Consider the following 22648-nt stretch of genomic DNA (forward strand, 5'->3'; position numbering starts at 1 on the left):
CTGCATTATAAAAAGCTTAAAACAAAGATACTTGTATTACAAAATAAAGTGTTTCGCTTTGGAGGTGCCAACGTGTAGATGGCCCACACAACCTCAGATCTACAACATCCATTATACTGCTAATAATTATTGATCAGATATTTTCTCCCAGTACAAGTATTTTCATATTGCCCCTTATGATTTTAGAAGAACTGTTCAGGATTTTGATTCTCATTAACTGGCAGTGCTAGCGTTATTAACTACGTGCTACTAAAGCCCTAGAATGAATACAACATGCTCAATTTTTAACATTTTTTCTGCAGTAGCCAATTGCCTCTTTCCATCTCCTTTTTACAGATGGGAAACAGGTAACAGCTTTACATGCTTACCTATTAGCAAACCGTGTGCGTCTATATTCTTTACCTAATGAGTGTAAGATACTCGGTACCGAGGTTTTATTTTGGTTTTGTTTTCCTCCAAATCCACTACAAATAAGTATCACAATACCTCTGGGAAGCAAAAAGACCAGCGCTTTAGAAGGCACTGGGACGTGGAAGAGGAGAGCTATAAAAATCAATGTGAGAGGGCTACATCAATGGGGTAAGAGTACTCTGGTGATTAGGTAAACATTATGGGCAAACAAGGAGATAAAAAGACCAATAAAATTCACAGTATTATTTAGTCAAAATAATACTCAATTTTATTTCTCAAGTACAGAGTTTAGAGTGTTTCAATTTCATCAACAAAGGGGGAAGGGAAGAAGATGAACATTTCATAGCTCTGCAGCTACATTCCAAACATTTTCTAATCTAGCCAAACGTTCACATGCTTACCTTTATCTCTCGTGTTGCTTTCAAACCAAACCCCTCCTCCTCAAAGTTAGCTATTTCAAAACCCTCCGTGGATGCTCCATTTTCAGTTGCCCATTTTATCAATTCAGGGAAATAGTCATCTCTTTTTCCATCAAAGACAATAGACAAACCTGTATACAAAATGTATTAAAGATGCAGAAATAAGAGGAAAAAGATAAAAAAAACAATATATAAGCACATGTAAACAGGTATGTGTTATCCTATAGCAGTTATCCTTTGAGGAAGCCGAGTGAGAACCGGTCTTTGTTAAGTATTACTTGATAGTAGACAAATGTCATACCCAGTCTTCATCAAATTAGATTCTGCAAAATTGGCTTACCTTAAAAACACAACCATCTAAATAGAGCTATGATGAAATATGAAACACCCCTCCTCTTTCTCTTTTAAATAAGAAAATAACGAAAATATTTCTCAGCTAAATATTGATAATAAATGCAATCACCACAACATGGTAATACAGACACAAGAAGGAATTTAGGAGCATGTTGAAATTTCATTAACTGAGCCCTGGAAATGATAAGCAGATATCAAGCTCCTCTCACGCACAAGGCACTTAGCTTTTTCACATAGCATATGGATATGCTAAAATAACTAAGAACTGATCATCCTCCTGATATCACAGAGCTCTTCCAAATTCTTGACACTGATTCTCCAACAGGCACGCAGTCCTCCAGCGAAATCACAAGTCTTACTCACTTCCTCAGCTTTCCCTTTAACCTTCATCAGATTTGAACTTATGCATTATGGTTCCCAGCTATACTCAGTCATCCTTCTACAACTCTTGCCTCTAAGTTCTCTTCAATCCAAACTCCAGTGTCAGATCACATTAAAACTGTCCAAACACCCCTGGTGTTCCGGCCATTTTATGAATGACAATATGCAATCAGGAAATGGCTTACATTTGAAGACATTTTGGTTAGGCATGGGAGAAGTCATTGACAGCAGCCCTGTTGAGAGAGACTTGGGGGTTCTGGTGGACAAAAGGCTCGACATGAGGAAAAGGCTCTGGAAGACCTTATGGTGGCCCTTCAGTACTTAAAGGGGTCCTATAGAAAGGATGGAGAAGGACTCTCTACTGGTGTGGATAATGATAGGACAAGGGGGAATGGTCATAAACTAGAAGAGGATAGATTTAGATTAGACATCAGAAAGAAATTCTTTACTGTGAAGGTGGTGAGGCACTGGAACAGGTTGCCCTGAGAAGCTGTGGGTGCCCCATCCCTGGAGATGTTCAAGGCCAACACAGTCTAGTGGGTGGCATCCCTGCCTATGGCAGGGGGGTTGGGTGATGTTTAAGGTCCCTTCCAACACAAGCTATTCAATGATTTTATGATCTTGAGAAGAGTTTTAGGAAAAGTAGCAGTAGTGTATCTGAGACTATTTTCCTCAAAATCATGCATTTCAAAACCCCAAACCAATCAAATCTGCAGTTAACCTGGAGTTATTAAACCTGGAGTTTAAATCTGCAGTTGATCTGGATAGGCTGGACCGATGGGCTGAGGCCAACTGTATGAAGTTCAACAAGGCCAAGTGCCGGGTCCTGCACCTGGGGCGCAACAACCCCAAGCAGCGCTACAGGCTGGGAGATGAGTGGTTGGAAAGCTGCCTGGCCGAGAAGGACCTGGGAGTACTGGTTGATAGTCGGCTGAATATGAGCCAGCAGTGTGCTCAGGTGGCCAAGAAGGCCAACAGCATCCTGGCCTGTATAAGAAGCAGTGCGGCCAGCAGGTCTAGGGAAGTGATTGTCCCCCTGTACTCGGCTCTGGTGAGGCCGCACCTCGAGTACTGTGTTCAGTTTTGGGCCCCTCGCTACAAGGAGGACATGGAGGTGCTCGAGAGAGTCCAGAGAAGGGCGACAAAGCTGGTGAGGGGTCTGGAGAACAAGTCTTACGAGGAGCGGCTGAGGGAGCTGGGGTTGTTTAGCCTGGAGAAGAGGAGGCTCAGGGGAGACCTCATCGCTCTCTACAGGTACCTTAAAGGAGGCTGTAGAGAGGTGGGGGTTGGTCTGTTCTCCCACGTGCCTGGTGACAGGACGAGGGGGAATGGGCTAAAGTTGCGCCAGGGGAGGTTTAGGTTGGATATTAGGAAGAACTTCTTTATGGAAAGGGCTGTTAGGCATTGGAATGGGCTGCCCAGGGAAGTGGTCGAGTCACCATCCCTGGAGGTCTTTAAGAGACGTTTAGATGTAGTCCTTAGTGATATGGTTTAGTGGAGGTCTTGCTAGTGTTAGGACAGAGGTTGGACTAGATGATCTTGGAGGTCTCTTCTAACCTAGACGATTCTGTGATTAACATGACAGCGCAACTATCACATAAGCTATATTTTTTGACAATGCAGTATAAAAGGTGTACATTGATGAAGTCTTTTCAATGCAATGAGAATGTGTTGTGCCATATTTTGTTTGTTTCCTTTTAAACAAAGCTGCTATTTCTCCTTTATTTCATATCCATTTCACAGAATTATTTGCTGTAAAATATATCTAGACCTAAGGCTAGTAAGGCATGTCTAGTAAGACTAGTTGCATAAGTTACAGTCACTACTGTGGAACAATTTATTTCTATACCAAACAAAATATAGCTCTACTGATGAAAATTACTGAAAATTTAGCTTTATTGAGAGTTTTGGTAATGAATCAAACAAGAAAAAAAAAGAAAACAAAAATACTCCATTTTCAAGTTAAGTTTTCTATAATCAAGATCATTTTAGTTCACATTTTGCAACCTATTGTCCTATTTGAGAAAATCACAAAGTATGACACTTTAGGCAATACATTCATTTGTACAGCTTAAAGTTCCCAACCACAGTTTACATCTCTTTTCCTAAGTGTTTAAAGCTGTTATTAATCTAGAAAACCGTGTAGTTTTAATTAGTATGTTCCACTCAAAAATAGTTTTGAAAGACACCGTGCTATTCATACTCACCACGTATGTAAAAATGCACATTAAAAGGCATTTGTGTGTCAAACGGTGTTGTGGTTAGTAGGTTTTGCATCTTTCAAGACAAAAATATGTCCTATTAACATAATACTGTTATACAAATTCTACTTGTGCCAGCAGATACTTTTCCATAGATGGTTCTATCTTTCTGGTGCTGGAGATACGGTGAACAGCCCAACCTCAATGCTAACTCTGTTCTTGTTAAGCTGAATTATCCTTTACTGTAACACTTGTATTACATCATAGAAACCAGGACATGTACCACAAGTTTATGGAAGTTGTGGGACAGCAAAATAATGAACCAAGTTCACCTCTACACAGCTACAGGATGCAGTCACTCAAACAGTATCACATTTTTCAGAGTCTGCTGCTAGTAACTAACATTCAGAGGTTTAAAGGTCTTTTATGAAGTGAGATTTTTATGCATTCATCAATATATACTAAAAACAGGTGTGAAAAGGACATTTCAAGCTTCTAAGTACAGTCTTCTTCAAGCAAGAATACAAAACAAGCTCCATTTTAAATACAGGCTGGCTTTTTTTGCCTTCATTGTATAAATATTAGAGAAGAAAGAATTGTTACAAGACCTTTTCAGGTATTTCCAGTTCAAATACATTCATTTCCAGATTAAAAAGTTGTTTTATTGGCAGAAAAATAACTCTCAAGAGGTTGGTTTTACTAAAAGTTACATGGAAAATATTTTTTAGAACATACCTCCAAATAAAAACAAAACTAATATGAAAATAGTACCAACAACTGATCAGTGAGTTGTTGCAAAAGGTAGTGAAAGAAAATTGATCTCATCTGAAAAATAAACACACATTAAACTTAGGAAAATCAACAAACTCCATATAAACTATGATACAATAAGCATTTCTTTAGTTTATTCATGTGCTTGATATGCAGCAGGTAGACATATGAATTGATGAATTTATTTTGTACATTTTATTCTGTCATAATTTAATGGCATTATTTTGAATGCAAAAAACTGTTTCCATGTCCAGTAAGTGCTCAGATTAAAATACTTACAGATTTCAACTCAAAATGTTCAGATTTATAGAAGCAGAAAAGCAGAATATGGAATCAGAAATCAAAGAGGCCTATTCTCAAAGGATTTTACTTCCAGACCTTCAGATTGTCATTTTACCACAATCTCAAACTGTCTTTTCTAATTACAGGACAAAATTATCACAGAATCAGTTGTCTGTGATATTCATTCATAAATGCAAATACTAAAATTGTTAATGCCATTGGTTATGTTCACCAGAACATTTAAGAAAGTTTAATGTGTGAAAAGTAACTGCATGTCAGGAGAACTAGTGTTTTTATCCTAATATAATAGGATTGCATAATATTTATACAATAACAACAAATCTCCTTTAGCTGTCAACAGAAGCAAGACTTTGGGTAAATTAAGGGTAGTTCAGGTGGTCTATTATCTTACAGTCTTTCACATTTACCTTTTTGCTTTTTGCGAATTTTCTCAACAAGGGAACGAATCTGCACATATTCTTCCCATTCTTTACCAGGACCGGGTGTAGGACTGCTGCATTCTGGAAAAAAAAGCCAAATGTAAGAATTCTCTTTAATAATATATGTATTTATATATATATATATATATATATTTTTTTTTTAACATCAGAGAAAAGGTCATGGTTGCACAGTAACTTTAAGTGAACCTTAGTACTAGTCCTTTGAGCACGTTCACATAGTAAACACTATCGTGTTCACTGTTATAAATATCCCATTTTTTGACAAGTAATTACTAGAGACTTTTGAAATTTTCACAACTGTTCACACTTGCTACTGTCACTGGTAACTGTCCTGAGCTACACTGTGGTTGAAACACAGGACCAATTTTCGTATCCAGACTTCTTGAAATTTTCACAACTTCCCTCAAGTTATTTTACTTTCATCTAGTCTTCTATTCTTTCAGGTATAAGAAACATCAAATCTTTAAAAAGCTAGTAGAAAAAAATGCAAAGAAACCGAGCTTTCAGTAGTCTCACAGATAAAGCAAACAGACAAAATTCTGTTTTCAATAACCCCCACAAAGCACCATTTACATTGGCCTGTTTGCTGTTATTTTTACTGTAAAGAAAGCAGATAATAGCACTGTGCTTACCTTCTGTAAATGAGAAATTTGCTAGTACATACATTTGACCTACCTAATTAACATAGTGTTCAAAGACGCATGCGTACTGGAAGGACAAGCAAAGGAACACTTAGCCAAGCTTTAGCTTCAGATTAAATCCACAGTCTCTCTCTGACAATATTCTAAATGCCAGCATGTGGATCTGAGCTGCATAAATCCAAGTGGGCAGCTGAAGATTACCTTGTTCAACTGATTTGAAAATCTTTCCACTGAACGAAACATGGAAGCTTGACAAAAAGAACAGCTGATACTTGTCTTTGCTTAGAAAATTAGATCTATATTTTATTTTTGGTAGCAAAGCACAGGCCAACTGTAGCACAAGCACAAAATTGCTCTGCCAACTCCTTGTCTCCTCTTTGTGAGCAATGCTGAAGAAAAATCCTGAATTTTTCTAAGGCAACATTTAAATGTGTCCAGGATATGAAAATTGGTCCTGTGTTTCAACCACAGTGTAGCTCAGGACAGTTACCAGTGACAGTAGCAAGTGTGAACAGTATTTTAACATCATCATATGAATTTGTGCTCTGCTTTTTATGCTGAGTAGAAATAACAGACGAATTCCAAAAACCTCAACAAGTGAAACAACCTTTGGACTACACGCTAGAATTGAGCACTACAGAAGGCTTCCAAACAACGATAAAAATAAACATTTTTATTTAAGACAAAAATAACAGTGCAATTGAATTGAGTTGCACTGTTGCTTTCCACAATTGATTTCTCTACTCTGATATTGGTTCAAAGTGCTGTTCAAATGTTCAACAGAAATGGTGTAATTCTGGTTTCACTAACCAGAAAAAACATTCGAGTGTTCAGCATGCCATCCCTTCTCCCAAAGAGGCATAAAATGAAACTTACTTTGCAATAGCTCACTAATTAGATTCAACATTTCCTTTGGAGATACTGTCGCTGTGGCTCCTGTACCTGACTTCTGAGTTTTTACTCGGCTCTTCTTCCCCATCTTCCAACTAAAACAGATTAACAAGCAGACTTGTTACCAATTACTAAGAAACCAAATGCAGTAATGACAAGTTGACAAGAAGACAAACAAACCAAATTATTTCCTCTTGACACGAAACAAGAGAGTGAGCCAGACTGTCCCTAAGGACATGGAGACTACGAAGTCCTGGGGCATAAAAAGGCTTTTTACCTCTCTAGTAGATATCAGAGGCTCAAACCCATGCGTGCTGTTTCATTTTATCAGTCCCTCTTGAGTCGCATAATTTGCTTTTCTAGTACAGCTTCTACCATGAGAAGCCCTCACGTGCAGACTGGTCAGGAAAGATCTCAGATTCTTTGCAATCACTTCCTGATTGGTCACATCCCTCAGCGTTTTTTTAAACAAACATTGTCCTCTAGAAAGACACCTCTCTGCCACAAGCCATCTATCACATTTGATGCAATATTTGACTAATTTTCATCTCATAAGAATGCAGGAGGTGACACTCATTAGGATATCCGCATTAACTTCTAATTGTAGGAACTGTAAATAGGATCAATATATATGGCCAACCTGCTGTAATATACTGTAAGACAAAGCCACAGAAGAACACTGGCGATGAAAATAAAGAACCTAGAAAAGTTTATTTTTGTGGTTTCCTTGCTATACTTTTTTTTTTTATAGTAATGCTCTCATAATTGAGAAAATAAACAGAGCTCCTGGTACACGAGGCCACCTTCACAAAGACTCTATTTGCACACCACGACCACTTCAGTGGTTTGCTCTTCAACATGCCAGCCTGTTACATTTATTGTAAACCCTTGCATACTTAAAAGAAATTAAGTCAGATAGGTCTGTAATGGACCCGACTGCAGGTCTGGGGAGCAGAGTCCAAAATCTTCAGAACAAGCACTGTCTTGGTTCAACATGAAACAATGCAAATCTGGTTCACACAAATGGTTTTGCCCATTTGTTCTAAGCATAATCCCCTGTATCCTTAAGAATCATCAGAAAAAAAATCAGTGTACTCATAGTGTATTCCACGTTACAAGTTAAAAATTATGACAGTTTATACCAGAGAAGATGCTCATAAATACTAAGATAAATAAGTTGAACAACTGAAGTGATTTTGAAGGATTCTGGTTTCTCAACTCCAAGAAGAAATTGTTTATCGGCCAATAATTTGATGGAAAGCAGCCTAAGAAAATGCCCTGTGTATACAACTACCAGAATACTGCAAACATCCTCAGAAGTTCTTTTTAGGGAAAGATCTACTTGGTATACAAACGTTCATCAGTAGATTTCATCAGAAGAAAAAAAGACAACAAATTTTATACATGAAAACATGAAAAATGCCACCATGCAATTAGAACGATGATACACCAATACATGAAGCTGTACGAATACAGTACACGGTCAGCACTATATTTTGAAGTTTTTCAGCATGAAATTTGAACCTATTTTTGCAGTGAAAGCATTGCGAGGAGTCTAAAGATAAAGCTGATTTCAGAGCATGTGAGCTTTGGCTTCCAAAATAGAATGAAAAGAAAAATGTAAACAATGGTATTTGCATTACTATCACAGGTGAATTGTCTCAGAGACCAGAAAGTAACCTCTAGCTGAAATATACTCTTGTATATTACAAACTGTAAGAAACTCAAGGCTAATGCAAGATCTGTTTCAGCTTCCACAGCTCAGATAGCACACAGTGAATATACCATAGGAAATAAGGTCAGCGAACACTACTTACTAGGTTGATGGCACTGTAATCAGAAAAGCATTTTCACTAGTACATGAAAAATACTGCAAGCATCTCCATAGATGCATTTTGTCTCAACTATTGCTTCTCAGTCATCAGAATTTCTAGAGACAACAAATTCTGTACCCTGCATGCATGATTAAATCAGCAAATTTATCTCACGCAAAAAAAAAGCAAAAACAGCACTGACATCTTCAGATATCTTGTTTTGAAACTATTTCCTTTAAGTAATTATCTATCTTGATTAAGACTGCACTTTGTATCCAATTCCCCAATCAGAAAATAGACCTCCACTTCCTAAATAACTTATCTCCGTTCCTCGCTCAGTTACATGAGACAAAAACAACCACTTACAATCCAATGCATCTGACAAATGTGGTGTTTGCTAAAGGCCATCATCTGAAAGGAATTCCTGGTATGTGTGTATTTGTCCAGAAAATATATTCCAAACACCAACCCAGGGGAGCTGCTTAGCACAAGTCACATAACATAATAATTTTAATGTAATATATATATAAAATAAACATATTATGAAAATTTTATCAAATATTCTTAAAATCTAGACTATATAACCCAATTACACGTGTCAAAAAAACAGTTTAGTTAAGCAACACTCCGTGCCATTTTTAACCAATAGATTATGAGTTATCCTGATAACATATGATACAATATGGAGAAAATAGTGCAATTTCTTTGTGAAACCACTTTTTGTATTTAAAATTATACTTGCATCATACAATTCATGAAACAGATTTTAAGAGTTTGATTTCAATTCCACAGAAATCCAAGGATTTCCAAAAATACCCGTAACTTAAGAAAAATGTATTTTTTTAATTTGAAATAAAATTTCAAAAACGAAGCACCATTTTTTTTTTTTTGCTAATGATTAAAGGCATGTTTCAGAAAAATGAAATATAAGCCTGTTCTCAACACAGCAATGAAAAGCCAGGCTGTTTGCCAGTATGTGCATGACAACAGAAGAAGCAATCTAAAATATAGCTGCATAACAGGCAGAGAAAAACAAAAACCTTCAGGACTGAGATGAGCTGCAAACTTCACAAATATCTGAAGCAGCAGCAATATTACATTTCAGTGAGGCATGTTTTTTTTTGTTTTGCTTTGGTTTCTTTGTGTTTTTTTTCAAGTTTGCTTTTCTGGTTGTCTTCTGGTTAACATTTTTAAGTGCTATGCCATGTTTCCTTTCAAATGAACACTGCTTAAAATTCCTGAAAGCATTCTGCAAAGGGAGAGTAAGCTGACAGCAATGATGAATAAGCTTGGTAATACACAGCACAGCCACATTTCCAAATATAGTGCATCAGCTGGCTTGGCAAGAAGGATCATGCCAAAACACTGGCAGTGAAGGGTGTAAATGATCTTTCTACCCCTTTTAATACTGCTGTCAAAAATGATCCATCTCCCCCTCCTAATACTGCTGTCAAAGAGCAGTTGTGTTGTGTCAGACTTTGAACTTTTGTTTCCGCATCTCACACAAATAATATTTTAATGAGCTGTAAAATATTCTCCCCTTGACTTACAGCTTTAGAGTGAGAATGTTCACCTAACAGCTTTAGAAGGTAACCACGAGAAGTCTGTACGAAAATACCAGAAGATGTTGCTTGTTTTTTAATTTAAAAAGATAAAATAATAATTAAAAAGTACTGCTTAACATTCTCATTAAGAAAGCCAATACTTGAGATATTTGAGAATTTGACCTGATCACAGGATCACATTTCCATATGGAAGCAATGCCAAGCATGGATGATAAAAATATGGATCTTCCCAGACAGTACTTCAGAAAAAAATAATACTAAAAGTATTCTATGCTAACCATTGACAAAAAATTCCCAACTTTTCACATTCACATGACCACCAAGCTGTTCATTGCAGCACCTACGTAAATAAAGCCACAGTTAAGTCTGATACACAAAGAGGCTATCATAACAAGCTGTAAAGATACTCACCTCTCAGTCACCGGGTGAAAACACAAGCTTGCAACCGGTGTAACAACAGTGAATGCTAGGCAAACACTATACTAGTTTTTAGTATGTACCTGTGTTAGTTTTCAAGAACTGTGGAATTCTTCCCGCTTTCTGATACCACCTTTCCCAGACCCCCTGCAATGCTTTCAGTTACCTCCCTCGCCTCTTCGTGGGCTCCGTGCTGCTTTCAGTCTCCTCCCTTTCTAGCTAGGCAACATCACCTTTTGCAGGTCAGGATATACCTAAGCATGCTGGGCAAAAACATCACCATACATGCTGACTGCCTAGCAAACATGCCAAGCAGACAACCTGTTCTCAACACAGCTTTTCCTTTAGCAAGTTGACCAGCTCATGCCTGAGCTCTCCCACTCCGAAACTTGACTGAAGATGCCCAACAAGTTGATGGCTTCCCAAGAGGGAAGAGCTGACCAGCAGACAGAACTGATGTGATCCCATAAGCCTTGTTTGCTTCAGCTATCACTTTTTAGTTTACAAAATAGTAAATCAGCTATTCAAAAAAGTTACCGAGCTTTTACAAATAGCCACCAAGTCTGGAAATCCCACAGCAAGAGGTGCCCAGTCAAGTCTAACTTTGCTTCAAGGACCCAGTATATTTCTAAGGCAGGATCATAACATTGTATCTGCTTTAATTCAGACCCTCCTCCGGGCTAATTACATGATGTCCTCCTTACATAATAGTTCCCACCCCACGCATCTTCTTGGCATACACCAGCACAGAAGGTGAGGGGGGCAAATCCGGAATCAGTATTAGAAGGACAGACACGGGTCGACAAGGGCAGACAAGGAGAAGACGAAGGAATTCTCAAGCTACGCAAAGAGCACCAAGAGGTGAGGATAGTAGGTGGCTGTGGGATATGTTCCTTGGCTGTATTGAGCAGGAGGACAGATGAGTAGGATGTACACAAACCAGGCTTGCAGGGTTTGTTTTTCTCCTAATTTGATTACCTAGACGAAGTCATTCTCCCCTCTACTTCAGTTAGGGAAGCATATCGTCTTGTATCAACATATGCTGAGTAGCCAGGGGCTTAAGGGACAAGCTTATAGGCAATTGGTATGAGTTCTCCAATGCGTATGGAGGAGAACACAATTTTACATTTAATTTGACCAGGTTTAATGGCAATTTGGTCTTTTGCTTCCACTGCTGAAGTTCTTTTCTGAACGTGAATCTATGACTGCTGGTAAAGAGATAAACACATTTCATAGCGAATAGAAAGCACAAAATCAAGAAGTGTAAGAACAGTGTGGGTGGAGGAAGATATGTCTGTGATCTTTAAGAAAAATTCAGTTTATACACTTACAATGAACACTACGTTTGCTTGTGAAAACCACCTACATCATGTCACTTGGAAACCACATTAACACTCTCATCGCTCCTAAGGAATTAATCTAGATGTTGTTCCCACTAAATAAATGACTGTTACAGTTTCAGTCCCTTTTCCCCCAGCTCTCAATCTCTCATCTTTGCTGTACTCCATCACTTCTCTTCTTGCTATTACTTCCCTCCCACCACTGCCCTTTCTTTTTTCTTCCATTTCCTCTACAAAGTTGCCTCAAAAGCTCTGTGAAATACAGTACCATTGCAGTTCACTCTGTATACATTTCCTCCAACATGCTTCTGTCCTTTCATTTAAGTTGTAAGCTCTTTAGGAAGCGAGACCTCCTGTGATTAGAGAGTGCTCATAACAAGGCAGCCTTGACCCCCAATTTTTTTAAAGGGAATCTGAAATATTGCCATAGTGCTGATGACAATGCTAACAAAAATAACTTAAGAAAAAACCACTAAAAAGATTGATGGTAGAAAAGCCACTTAAGATTGCATTCCGCTTAGAATACAGTATAAATTTATGCTTCCCAAGAATTCCCTTGGCTATGGCCTGCAATATTTCATTAAGAGAGCTTTGATGCACTTATGGCTAGATACTGTACTCGGAGTCAATCCGAGGCACAGCCCAAATACAGAGTACCCTGGGGTTCTTCTCCTGTCCCAGAACAACTCAGTGCGGACTGTGTTGCTTCTGATCGGTTACAATAAATCTTTATGCTATACTGTCGCATAGCCTCAAATGCCGTTCCTTCCTGCAGGTCAAGGCACTGTGAGCTCTCCCTGTATAAAATAGGAGGATTGCCACGCTTAGATTTTTCCATCTGATCATGTCAAGCATGCTGTCTCCAGCAGCAGAGCACAGCTCTGAACACGTATGTTCTGCAGTAAGAGGCAGACCCTGGCACACGTACATACTGCTTACACCACAGAGTAGTCTTCTTCCAGTCCCATGAGATTCTGCTCGCCATTCCTCCCTCCTCTTCTAGTGCCTGGTCCTCAGATTCCCAGATTCAACACTCCATAAAATCAGAGGGCTTCTTCCTCAGTCTTCTCTTCTAGCAAGCCATCTACCAGATAGAGGCAACAGCTTGATGAAACACACCAGTTGCCACATCTCCTACTACCTTCCCGTCTCTCTGAAGAACAACGCTGAACAGCATCCACCATCCGCTGGGGGAACGGTAAAAACAGAAGTTGCTCTGCCTCTTTTTACAGTCTTATTTTCATCCTTATCTTTGTTCTCTTTACTTCTTCTGCCAGGCCAGGCTGACCCTGTCTTTTACCCCAGGAAGAACAACCACAATAGCAACCAAGAGCAGGTACCTATGGAGCTCCGAGAAAAGCACAAAGAGGAATTTTTCTCTCTCCAGTGTGTTCACCCAGCTTCTTGTGGTCTAAGCTGCAATTTAGCAAGCTTCCCTTCTCCGTGAGGTTGTGAAATTACCCAAGCCAGCTTCTCCTATTTCATACAGGAATTTCAGTTTTATCTTCCTCTGAAGACCTGATTTAGCCACGACCCATTTGTAATGGGACTGAATGTAACCGAATAAGAATAAAATATGAAAACGAGCAGAAAACACTTAACAAGCGAAACCAAAACAGAAAAGAAGAAATATCAGACCAACACTGAAAATTTATCTCAAGTTTTCACTAATGAAAAGAACTTAGTGGCAAACAAATCATTTGCAAGATATGCCTCTATTCTTAATGCTTTCAAATTAATGTGTTATTTCTCTTCCTAGAGGATGGGTTTGAGTACAGTTACAGCAAATGAATTTGTCACTATTTTAAGAACAGTTAACATCAACTGAGTACATAAAAAATGATGTGAGAGAACACTTGCTTTTGTACTTATTCAGAAAAAAATCCAGTTCATGCAGAGCATCTGTTTGTCATGCAAGATACTGTTTTATACTGGTTTTACTTCTACAGCTGGGCTGTTTACTAAGGCATAAGACAGTCACATGGCTGACTTATGTTTCAAAAAACCCTGATGTCCAATACATTTTGATCATTTGTGAAAACACTCACATGCTCTGTGCTCAAGGAGCTGTTTGCTATCGCTGTGCAGTCCCAAAAGCAACCCCTTCAAAAGATTTATAAACTTTAGAAAGGGTTGGTCCACAAGGAGAATGAGATTAGCTGTTGTCAAGAGCTACCCTCCTAATGTTCACAGAAGAGAATTCCCCAAAACGTACAGCAAAACCATGACTACAAGAATGTTAATATAGCCCCAAAACTCTACTGCCATAGCTATGCCAGACAGAGTCATTAAGATACACTGATTTTATTAGGTACAGGTATTTGTACAGGTATTAGCCTGTACACGTTGATCAGGAAATAACAGACTACACTGTTTAATTTAAAATGTTGGTATGCTAAGACATGAGCTAGTAATTACATGCTACCTTTGACTGTGTTTAAACAGATTTTCAAAAGTCCCATAAATCCAGAAATTCCATAAATTGCCAAAACAGCTCCTGTGATGGTTTAACATGACCTCTTCTACTTCCCATTGCAGCACAACAATGCTCAAGAAGTCACTTCAGTGTGTGTGTCATTTCAGACAGCTCAACCAGTAAGCGCACTTACTCCATTGGGCACATACAAGATAGTCACTAAAACTACTTTCTGTAAACCTTAATATCAGTGATGGCTTGGTCAAAGACTAGGGCCTTTTATCACTGTTTTTTGTATTTTGCTTACCACTGGATTAAGTGACAATAGCAAGAAAATCAGTTGTTGCTGATTACTGTGAAGGCACGAAGTTAAAAACACTATGGTAATAGAGGTGCAATGAAACAGTCTGTATCACTCATTTCCTTGCCACAAAGTGAACAATTAAAACCAGTTCTGCCCCCATTTGAGACAGCTATAAGCTTTAAAATTTTGACAGAGCCCTGGATGCAACTGTAGAGTATACAACAATGGTATTTAAACATACATTTTAATAGCAATTTCTTTTGGAACCCCAAACGTATATTTCACATGGGCCATGTCTCAATGCTTTTTGGTCACTTAGAATAATTCTAGTGAGCAAAAAAGAGACTACACCTCTTCGAAATAACAGAACTTCATCTAACAAGAACTTAACCCACTCCTCCACATTACTTCCTTTAAAAAATGTGCGTGGAGAACATCAAATGCACATTCTTGATATTATATGCAAGTGCTTTAGGATACACAGGGAAGACTGGATGTTTATTGGATATATGTCACCATACATTACTGTGTCTGTTTCACATAGCAGCTAGAGCAGAAGAAACTGAGTCTGGCTGAACAGTAAAAAAAAGTTCTTGGGTATGACGGCATAGATTTTTTTTTTTTTAAGTCCTTTAATTGCATTATAGTTACTGACATAAATAATAGAAAACGAAGCAACAACATATATTCCAATTAACTGGACTGTCTCCAAGGAAGAGATTTAAAGCTGAAGATGCTTAATGCCAAGGACTGCCATTTAATTGCAACAATAACTCCACCTACGTGGAATGCCCTCAAGCAACTTAGCAGCACTAGGGCCCTTGATTATTTCTATGCAGGATAAAAATATCAGTTTGGTTTTTTTTTTTTGTTTTAACACCTTTGTCTACCCCTCTGCTTTCTACGCATAGCGCAACTCCAATACAATTCACTATTGCATGCTAGGCTGCTCCTTTCAGACAGTTAGGTTGGACCATCAGAGACAACCACATCCCCAGTCAGAGCAGGGGCAGCAGATGCTCTGAAGTACTTGCCACAGCTCTGGGCCTTCCTAATGGAACTAATCAAGGTACTGAAGTTTCTCATCCAAACAGGAAGGCGATACAGATGTAACCGTACACAGATACCGTCTCCCTTTCATTCACGAAGAATACGCACTTCCTACTCACACGCGTTCCTTAAAATCTTACACGGTGATAAAAGAGCTTGCAAACCTCTCTAACGGAAAGTAGGTAGGAAAGGCGATAACCACAGCGTAAAACAAGTTTGTACAAGCTTTAGGACCTGTCTTATGTTACACTGCAGCACATGCAATTCCTGTCTTCAAAATGAGTTTCATTACACATATATCCATGTCCTGTAACATCTTAAATTGGCTGAATGTTTCAGCACCACTGCCAGAACGAAAAATGTTTAAGGACCTCTATTTGGACACTGAGTTGACACTACCCAGCGTGCATGAAGTTATTAGCATCTGAATTCAGCCAGTTTTATGCTGTTTCCTGGAATACCCTTTCCTTAAAGAACACAATCTAGGCAGTTTTAAAATAACCGCTGTATTTTCCTCTGGGTAGCAGTGAAGCACACCTGTCTCATCAAGCTTCTCTCCAACGCAAATTAACTCACTAAAAGTGTGCTCGAAGACAGTACTGCTGGCACTTCACTCCAACCGGCAGTGCTTAGGATTGCTATCAGACCATAAAAAAACCACATCCGAATAGAGAAGCGTATATTCAATGCATAACCAATGCACAGGGCTTCCAGGCTTCAGCCAGGAAGCACAGCACAAGCTTGAGTGAACAAGTTCACAGGATGCAAAATCCAGCAGGTATTTGTGTGCCATTTGTTACCCTCTCTAGCTCATGGGGAGGTATCAATGCCAGGCAGTGTGCTTGCTGTTAGGTGATCTCATGCACCTCGTACAATTCTGAAAAACACTAGAGGCCATTTTGGAAGAGGATGGAGTTGTAGTAGTGGAAAAGCATTTGGAATTGTACTCCACCTCCACAAAGGCCTGCTGCACTTCTTCACACCCAGAGTACACCTGTCTGCTCTCCTGCTGCAGGCAGGAAATGGCATCAGCTAGTCACACAAAATCACTTTTTTCCTGCAAATAACTAACCAGCATTACTACCTTTCATTCCACGTGTATCCATGTGCAGCTTAAAGAAAATAAATCTATTATATGGTAGGATGGTTACAATGGTTACTACAGTGTAAACAAATTCTTGCAGCACACAGATTTATGGCAGTGCAAGTGACAAACACAGCACTTCCAGTGCATTTCATAGCCCAAAGGAAACACTTCCCCACTGAAATTACAGACTTGCCTGGTAGCACATGCTAATGATTTTTTCCTTCAACTGGAAAACCTTCACTGAAGACTTAGCAAACCTCAAGCCAAGTTACAACTACACTTGAAGATACAATAATTTGTGTCCTTGGGAACACCCACAGCAGACCAAGCACTTAGCATTCTAATTCCCCAAAGAATGCTGTTGTGAGAGTTAGGAAAGGAACTCCCACAATACTTAAGTGCCATGCATGTTACAAATACATACATATGTACTTTAAAGAGAAGCTTCTGCTACGAATGCCTGGTAAGTGATGCAATTTACGGTTTAATAGCAGTTGGAAGGCCTTCCAAACCCACTTGCCTTAAGTCTACTACCCATTTAGTGTGGAAAATCATGACTAATCTAGAAGACAAGACTAGAAGTTTCAGCTGAAATACTGGAAGTTATCCTAGACCTTAAAAGTGAAGGAGCGGGTTCCTCTAAGCCTCTTTTCATCTTCTGGCATTCATAGTTGGCAACTTGAACCCTTAAAGTCTCCAAGTCAATTCAACCTAGCAACACCACAGTGGTTTGAAATAAAGCTTTCAACACAGGCATTTACTGGGCTATCGGGCATAAGAAAGATGCACCAGCATTAAGTGTACTTGGCCTCACTCCTGAGCTTTCAGATGTGGTCACTATACATTATTACTTTATCAAACAAGGTGCTGTAAACAGCTGTCAGCTGCTAAGAAATGTTAATCCTCACAGTTCAGAACAAGAATAGTTGTAGTACCAACTGCTTGGTAGCACGGTTTTTGTTGTCGTTGTTTGGGTTTTTATATTTTTGTGTATCTTTACAGGTGACAAAAGAGACCAAAGCAAAAATAGTTTAAACATTTATTTTGGCACACGCAGAGTAAACGCGTTGCTCCCTTGAAGGCCACACATCACTTTCTGAAGAAAGCTCTCTTCTCTGTATTAAAGGAGAGAGCTTGAGCACCATCTCTCCACAGGAGAACTGTCTCAGTACAGCATATTAATGCACTGTAACCTGCCTGCTGTAAGTCAGTTCTCCTACCTTGCCTTACATCCACACAAGCCATCAGCCATGTCACTGACCCTCCCCTCCCTCCCCCAGGCAGGGCATCCATCAAAACCCAGAACAGGGCTGACCAGACCCTACATGCGATATTCTAGAGTGTTCAGATAAGGAGCTGCAACCAGCTATTGTCCCCCTACAAATCCCTAGGAAGTCTGGGCATCTCTTACCTTCAACCCCTGCAAATTGACTCTTCAGTGTTATTTCCAGCTAGCCACATTCCTATTTTCCTGGGACTGTCTCATTCCTGCATATTGAGCATATAGGTATCCTACCTACAGGTGCCAGCGTTCTGGATCTACAACCACTGCAGGCCCCTGGAGCTCCAACTCCGTTCAATCTCATCTCAGACCTGAACGGGCAACAGCAAGGAGGCACAGCTCAGGAACAAGCTTCAAGTCCTGCTGCTATAGCTACAGCCCGATCTCACACACCAGGAACATCACCATTTCTTTGTGTCCAAGAAAGGACCTGGCACTGGAATTGCATCACCCAGCAAGCCACAACTGAAACACTTACAAGATGAAGTTTAACTCCATCAGACTAGAATTGAAACATGTTCCTTCTCTAGCCTAAGATGAAGGACAAGAGGAAAAAAAAGCAGCAGCATGACTCCTGATGAGAGGGGTGCTAGTGCTAATGTTCTGCTTCCCGGTTCTTGTACCAGAGGGCCCGCTGCTTCCACCAGCAGCACTTACCTACTAGTCTGGCAAGTCACTAGATAAAGACATCCACTCTGGAAGTGACCGAGGAATTCTTCAAACAGCACAAAGGGCGGAACTGGTACTAACACTGACTGTGTTCATAAAGGAGCCACTCCTGACTGCTTGCTGTAGGAGATACTGGTCTCTCTGTCCATCAGAGAAAAATGCATTCTGGGAGCAGCAGTATTTTGCAAAAACTAGACTGCTCGTGCCCTGTGCTTTAGGACAAGGTGTCTCACATTGTCAGAGCAGAAGTGTGACAGAAGTGTTCAAGTTGGGTTTGTGTCATTTATCTGATCTGACATTCCTGAACTTTCTGGTAAAGAAAGTTCTGGTGGAACAAATTGAAGTTGCATCACCACATTAACCTCCCACCCTCAAGTAGGCATACACTAGCTTTTAGACTATGACAGCAGTTTACTAGAGTTTGCAGAGTAAGTCTTTGGCTGCTTGTATCATTATAAAAAAAACCTCACACTCCTACCTCCAATCCACTTCCAGAGACCAATTACAAAGACACTGCAAAATAAAGCAAGCAGTTATCACGTTAGGCTATTGTTCACTTCAGCCTTCCAAATGCCCATACTCAAAGTACAGTTGGGCAATTTCTTCTATTCAGACACTGAATCAAGGATTTAATAAGCCAGAGAAACAGGTTGTACAAGCCAGACATCCTACAATGACAAAAGCGAATTGCAACATTATCTGACATTGTCTTGAAAGCAGGACTTTTTTACTTTTAAATAGAGCAGTTAGATACAGAAAGCTTGCAATTTTACAAACCCTTACAAACCTCACTATTATTCCCAAGCATCATTTGGGCACAAGGTGAGAAGTTACTGTTTGAACACTGACTTTCAGAAAAAGGAGCAGAGAACAGATACCGATCTGAATCTGACAACCACATGAGAACCCAAGGGACATTTTCTGCAGCTAAACCTTACAGTGATTGTATCAGCTTCTTCACTGTGTCAGCATACAAAACCTCTCCAATTGGTCTGGCAACACCAGTTCCATTTGCTCCTGACTGACAGAATCAGGTGCAGCAAGCTCCAGAGGGAATGGATCCTTCTCTATTTCACGGAGAGTTAGTATATTAATATGCTGTCGATGCAACTGTGCATAGCAAAGTGGAAGATTAAATGTTTCTGCTGGTCATCCAAAGCAGACAGCCATTCTCCATTCTTCACCAGCCAACCCATGCTACTTTCTGCAAGTCTAAAAATAATACTCCAGCAGGCAAAGGTCCTTGAGGAATGGAATTCAGCCATACATAGCTGAGCTTCCTGCTGAGACGCACTATTTGGAGAAGGCAGCTTCCACAGAAAAGATTATCCAGTTGCAAGATCATAAATACATGTATGCCAGCCTCCAAACATTAATACCAGAAATATCAAAACCCAGACAGTATTATCCTTCATGTGAGCAGCAGGCGTTACAAAAATGCTGCTGGTTTAGAGATGGCAGCGATGGAATATCACAAGGACAGTTGAAATGTATCAATCTCATCAAGTTCCTGAATCCCGGTAGCTCTAGCCATGCCACCTGGAAGCTCACAGCCCACCCCGATGACACAGCTTGTACAAGGCTATGGAGTACTGACCCAGAAGGTTGAGAGCCAATTTTGAAAATTCAGTTTCATACATGAAAACTAAAAACTAATAGGACAAATAGGCCACAAACAGGCTTTTACACACACAACAACAGCTATTTCCTAGTAACACGTTCAACATGAAAATCTATGCAGATGTATTAAAGAATTGCTTTTATATCAAGGGTTGAATTGGCCGAACTGAATAAGTTAACTTGTAAATAGGTGCAGGGCACTAGCAAAGACTAGAAGATGCAAGCCTTTTTATCACTAGCCTTAAGAATTAAGAAGCCCAGATTTGTAAGCATTGATAACCTCTATTCCATTCTGTCAATAGTCAATAGAAGAATATATTGGTGACATTTCATTATATCCCAGATCGAAAAGCAATTTTAAAAACAGAATAAGGTGTGGTGACTATCAATGCAGTAAACCAGAACCATTTTGACGCGAACACTGAAATGCTGTCTGTTAAAAAAGTATCAGAGCCATCCATATGCCTAAACAGAACTCTTACTTCGCAACAATAGTTTCCAAAATGGTAACTTACAGTCTGTTGCACATCAGAAAAATGTAGCATCAAATTCTCCAACAAACCTTACTTAGCTTCCTGGAGTCAGAGATTTGATGCAACGAGGTAACTGTTTGCTAACTCAGGCATCTGCTCTTGGTTTCATGAAATAAGCTCTATCGGCTTACTACTTTCACCTCTTCAAAGAGAAATAGGTTGAGAACAGAAGGATAGAAAGCTATACTGTTACTGCTCTATTTTTAATAACAGTAAACAGGAAAGACTTTGAAGGATCACTTCTTCCAAGCCCAGGAATGGTCCGTCCCTACAAGCAGGATGTGCAAATCTTCATTTGCAGGTGGCAGAAGACCTGCATAAAGAAGGTACCCCTGACAAAACTCAGGGAAACAGGAGAGATGGAAACAGCAGGAAGCAAAATGCTGTTCGAGTATGCAGGAATAAGGTTAGGCAAGCGAAAGCCCACCTGGAGTTGAATCTGGCAAGGAACATGTAGTACAGGAAGGGCTTCTACAGGTGCATCAGCAGCAAAAGGAAGAGAAGACTAGGCAAGGCGTAGGCCTGCTGCTGAGTGGGGCTGGGGATGTGGTGATGAAGAACAGAAATAGGCTTTGGTATTCCAAGCCTTCTTCACTGATACGTGCCTTCAGGAATCCCACATTAGAAGGGACTTCTGGAGGTTGACTCCTCGAAAGCCCCCTGCTCAAGCAGGGCCATCTAGAGACGGCTGCCCAAGCCAACGTCCAGACGGCTTCTAAATGTCTCCAAGGATGGAGATTCTACCTCCCCTCCAGGCAACCTGTGCCAGTGCTCTGTCATCTGAACAGTACAAAAAAAGTGTTTCCTGACGTTCAGATGGAACCTTTTGTGTTTCCGTTTGTGCCCGTTATACCCTTACTTTGGATATTTTTATACGTGTGAGATTGCCCCCCTTCCCCTCCAACCTTCTTTTCTCCAGGCTGAACAGTCCCAGCTCTCCCAGCATTTCCTCACAGGACAGATGCTCCGATCCTTCAATCACCTTCGTAGCCCTTCACTGGGCTCTCTCATACCAGGCATCCTAGAACTGGACAGTACTCTAGGTGTGGCTTCACTACTGAGGAGGGAGAAACAAATACACCTGGAAGCCACTCCCAAATCTATGAAGGGGAAAGTGACTGGGAATGCTCCACTTGGCTTTACGAAGGGGAAATCACGCCTGACCAACCTGGTAAGCTCAGTGGGATAGCTCTGGGTATTATGCCTCCACTTTAGTCAGGCCTCTGACACTGCAACCATCACATCCTCGTAGACAAGCTGGTGAAGTACCAACTAGATAGGCAGACAGTGAGCTGGACTGCCAACCGGCTGAGCTGCTGGGCTCAAAGTGTTGTGATGAGCAGCACAAAGTCCGGCAGGAGGCCAGTCACTAGCGGTGTACCCCTGGCATCAGTACTGGGACGAATACTGTTTACCATCCTCACTGCTGACCTGGACAACGGGACAGAGTACACATGCACATTCACAGAATAGCTGCAGACACTAAGATTGAATCACCTTACAGGCAAGCCTCCAAAACTAGATCTTTCAGAAGTCCACTTCAGAAATACTTCAAAGCACAAATTTTAAGCCTGAAAGCTCCTTCTCTCAGTACTTGAAGTCGTGTGGCTACATTTATTTATCATTAAATAAAGATAACCTAATGTCTTCAAGAGTGGCCCCAAAGAGAATTAATCCACTCCCCAAGAAAGTCTGGCAGGGGCAGGAAACAGCCTGCACCTCACTCTTGGTTGCCACTG

The 22648-nt window shown here is 40.1% G+C and overlaps 1 protein-coding gene across 3 annotated transcripts in view; it reads right to left on the reverse strand.

The window, feature by feature from the left end:
* Positions 1 to 22648, reverse strand: part of SETD3 (SET domain containing 3, actin histidine methyltransferase) — a 60302-nt gene that overhangs the window by 33481 nt on the left and 4173 nt on the right. Inside the window, exons 1-4 of one of the 3 annotated variants that reach the window (XM_035566802.2) lie at positions 12888 to 13363; positions 6798 to 6907; positions 5248 to 5340; positions 813 to 961 (exon numbers count right to left, since the gene is read on the reverse strand). In XM_035566802.2, the coding sequence (XP_035422695.1) occupies positions 813 to 961; positions 5248 to 5340; positions 6798 to 6907; positions 12888 to 12916 (381 nt within the window). In that variant the 5' untranslated portion in view covers positions 12917 to 13363. Of the gene's footprint in view, positions 1 to 812; positions 962 to 5247; positions 5341 to 6797; positions 6908 to 8629; positions 8794 to 12887; positions 13364 to 22648 lie in introns of those variants that run through there. The other 2 variants (XM_035566801.2, XM_035566803.2) reach the window with 2 other exon arrangements.

Source organism: Cygnus atratus, chromosome 5 (genome assembly GCF_013377495.2).
Source record: "Cygnus atratus isolate AKBS03 ecotype Queensland, Australia chromosome 5, CAtr_DNAZoo_HiC_assembly, whole genome shotgun sequence".
In the NCBI taxonomy this organism is placed as follows: domain Eukaryota; kingdom Metazoa; phylum Chordata; class Aves; order Anseriformes; family Anatidae; genus Cygnus; species Cygnus atratus.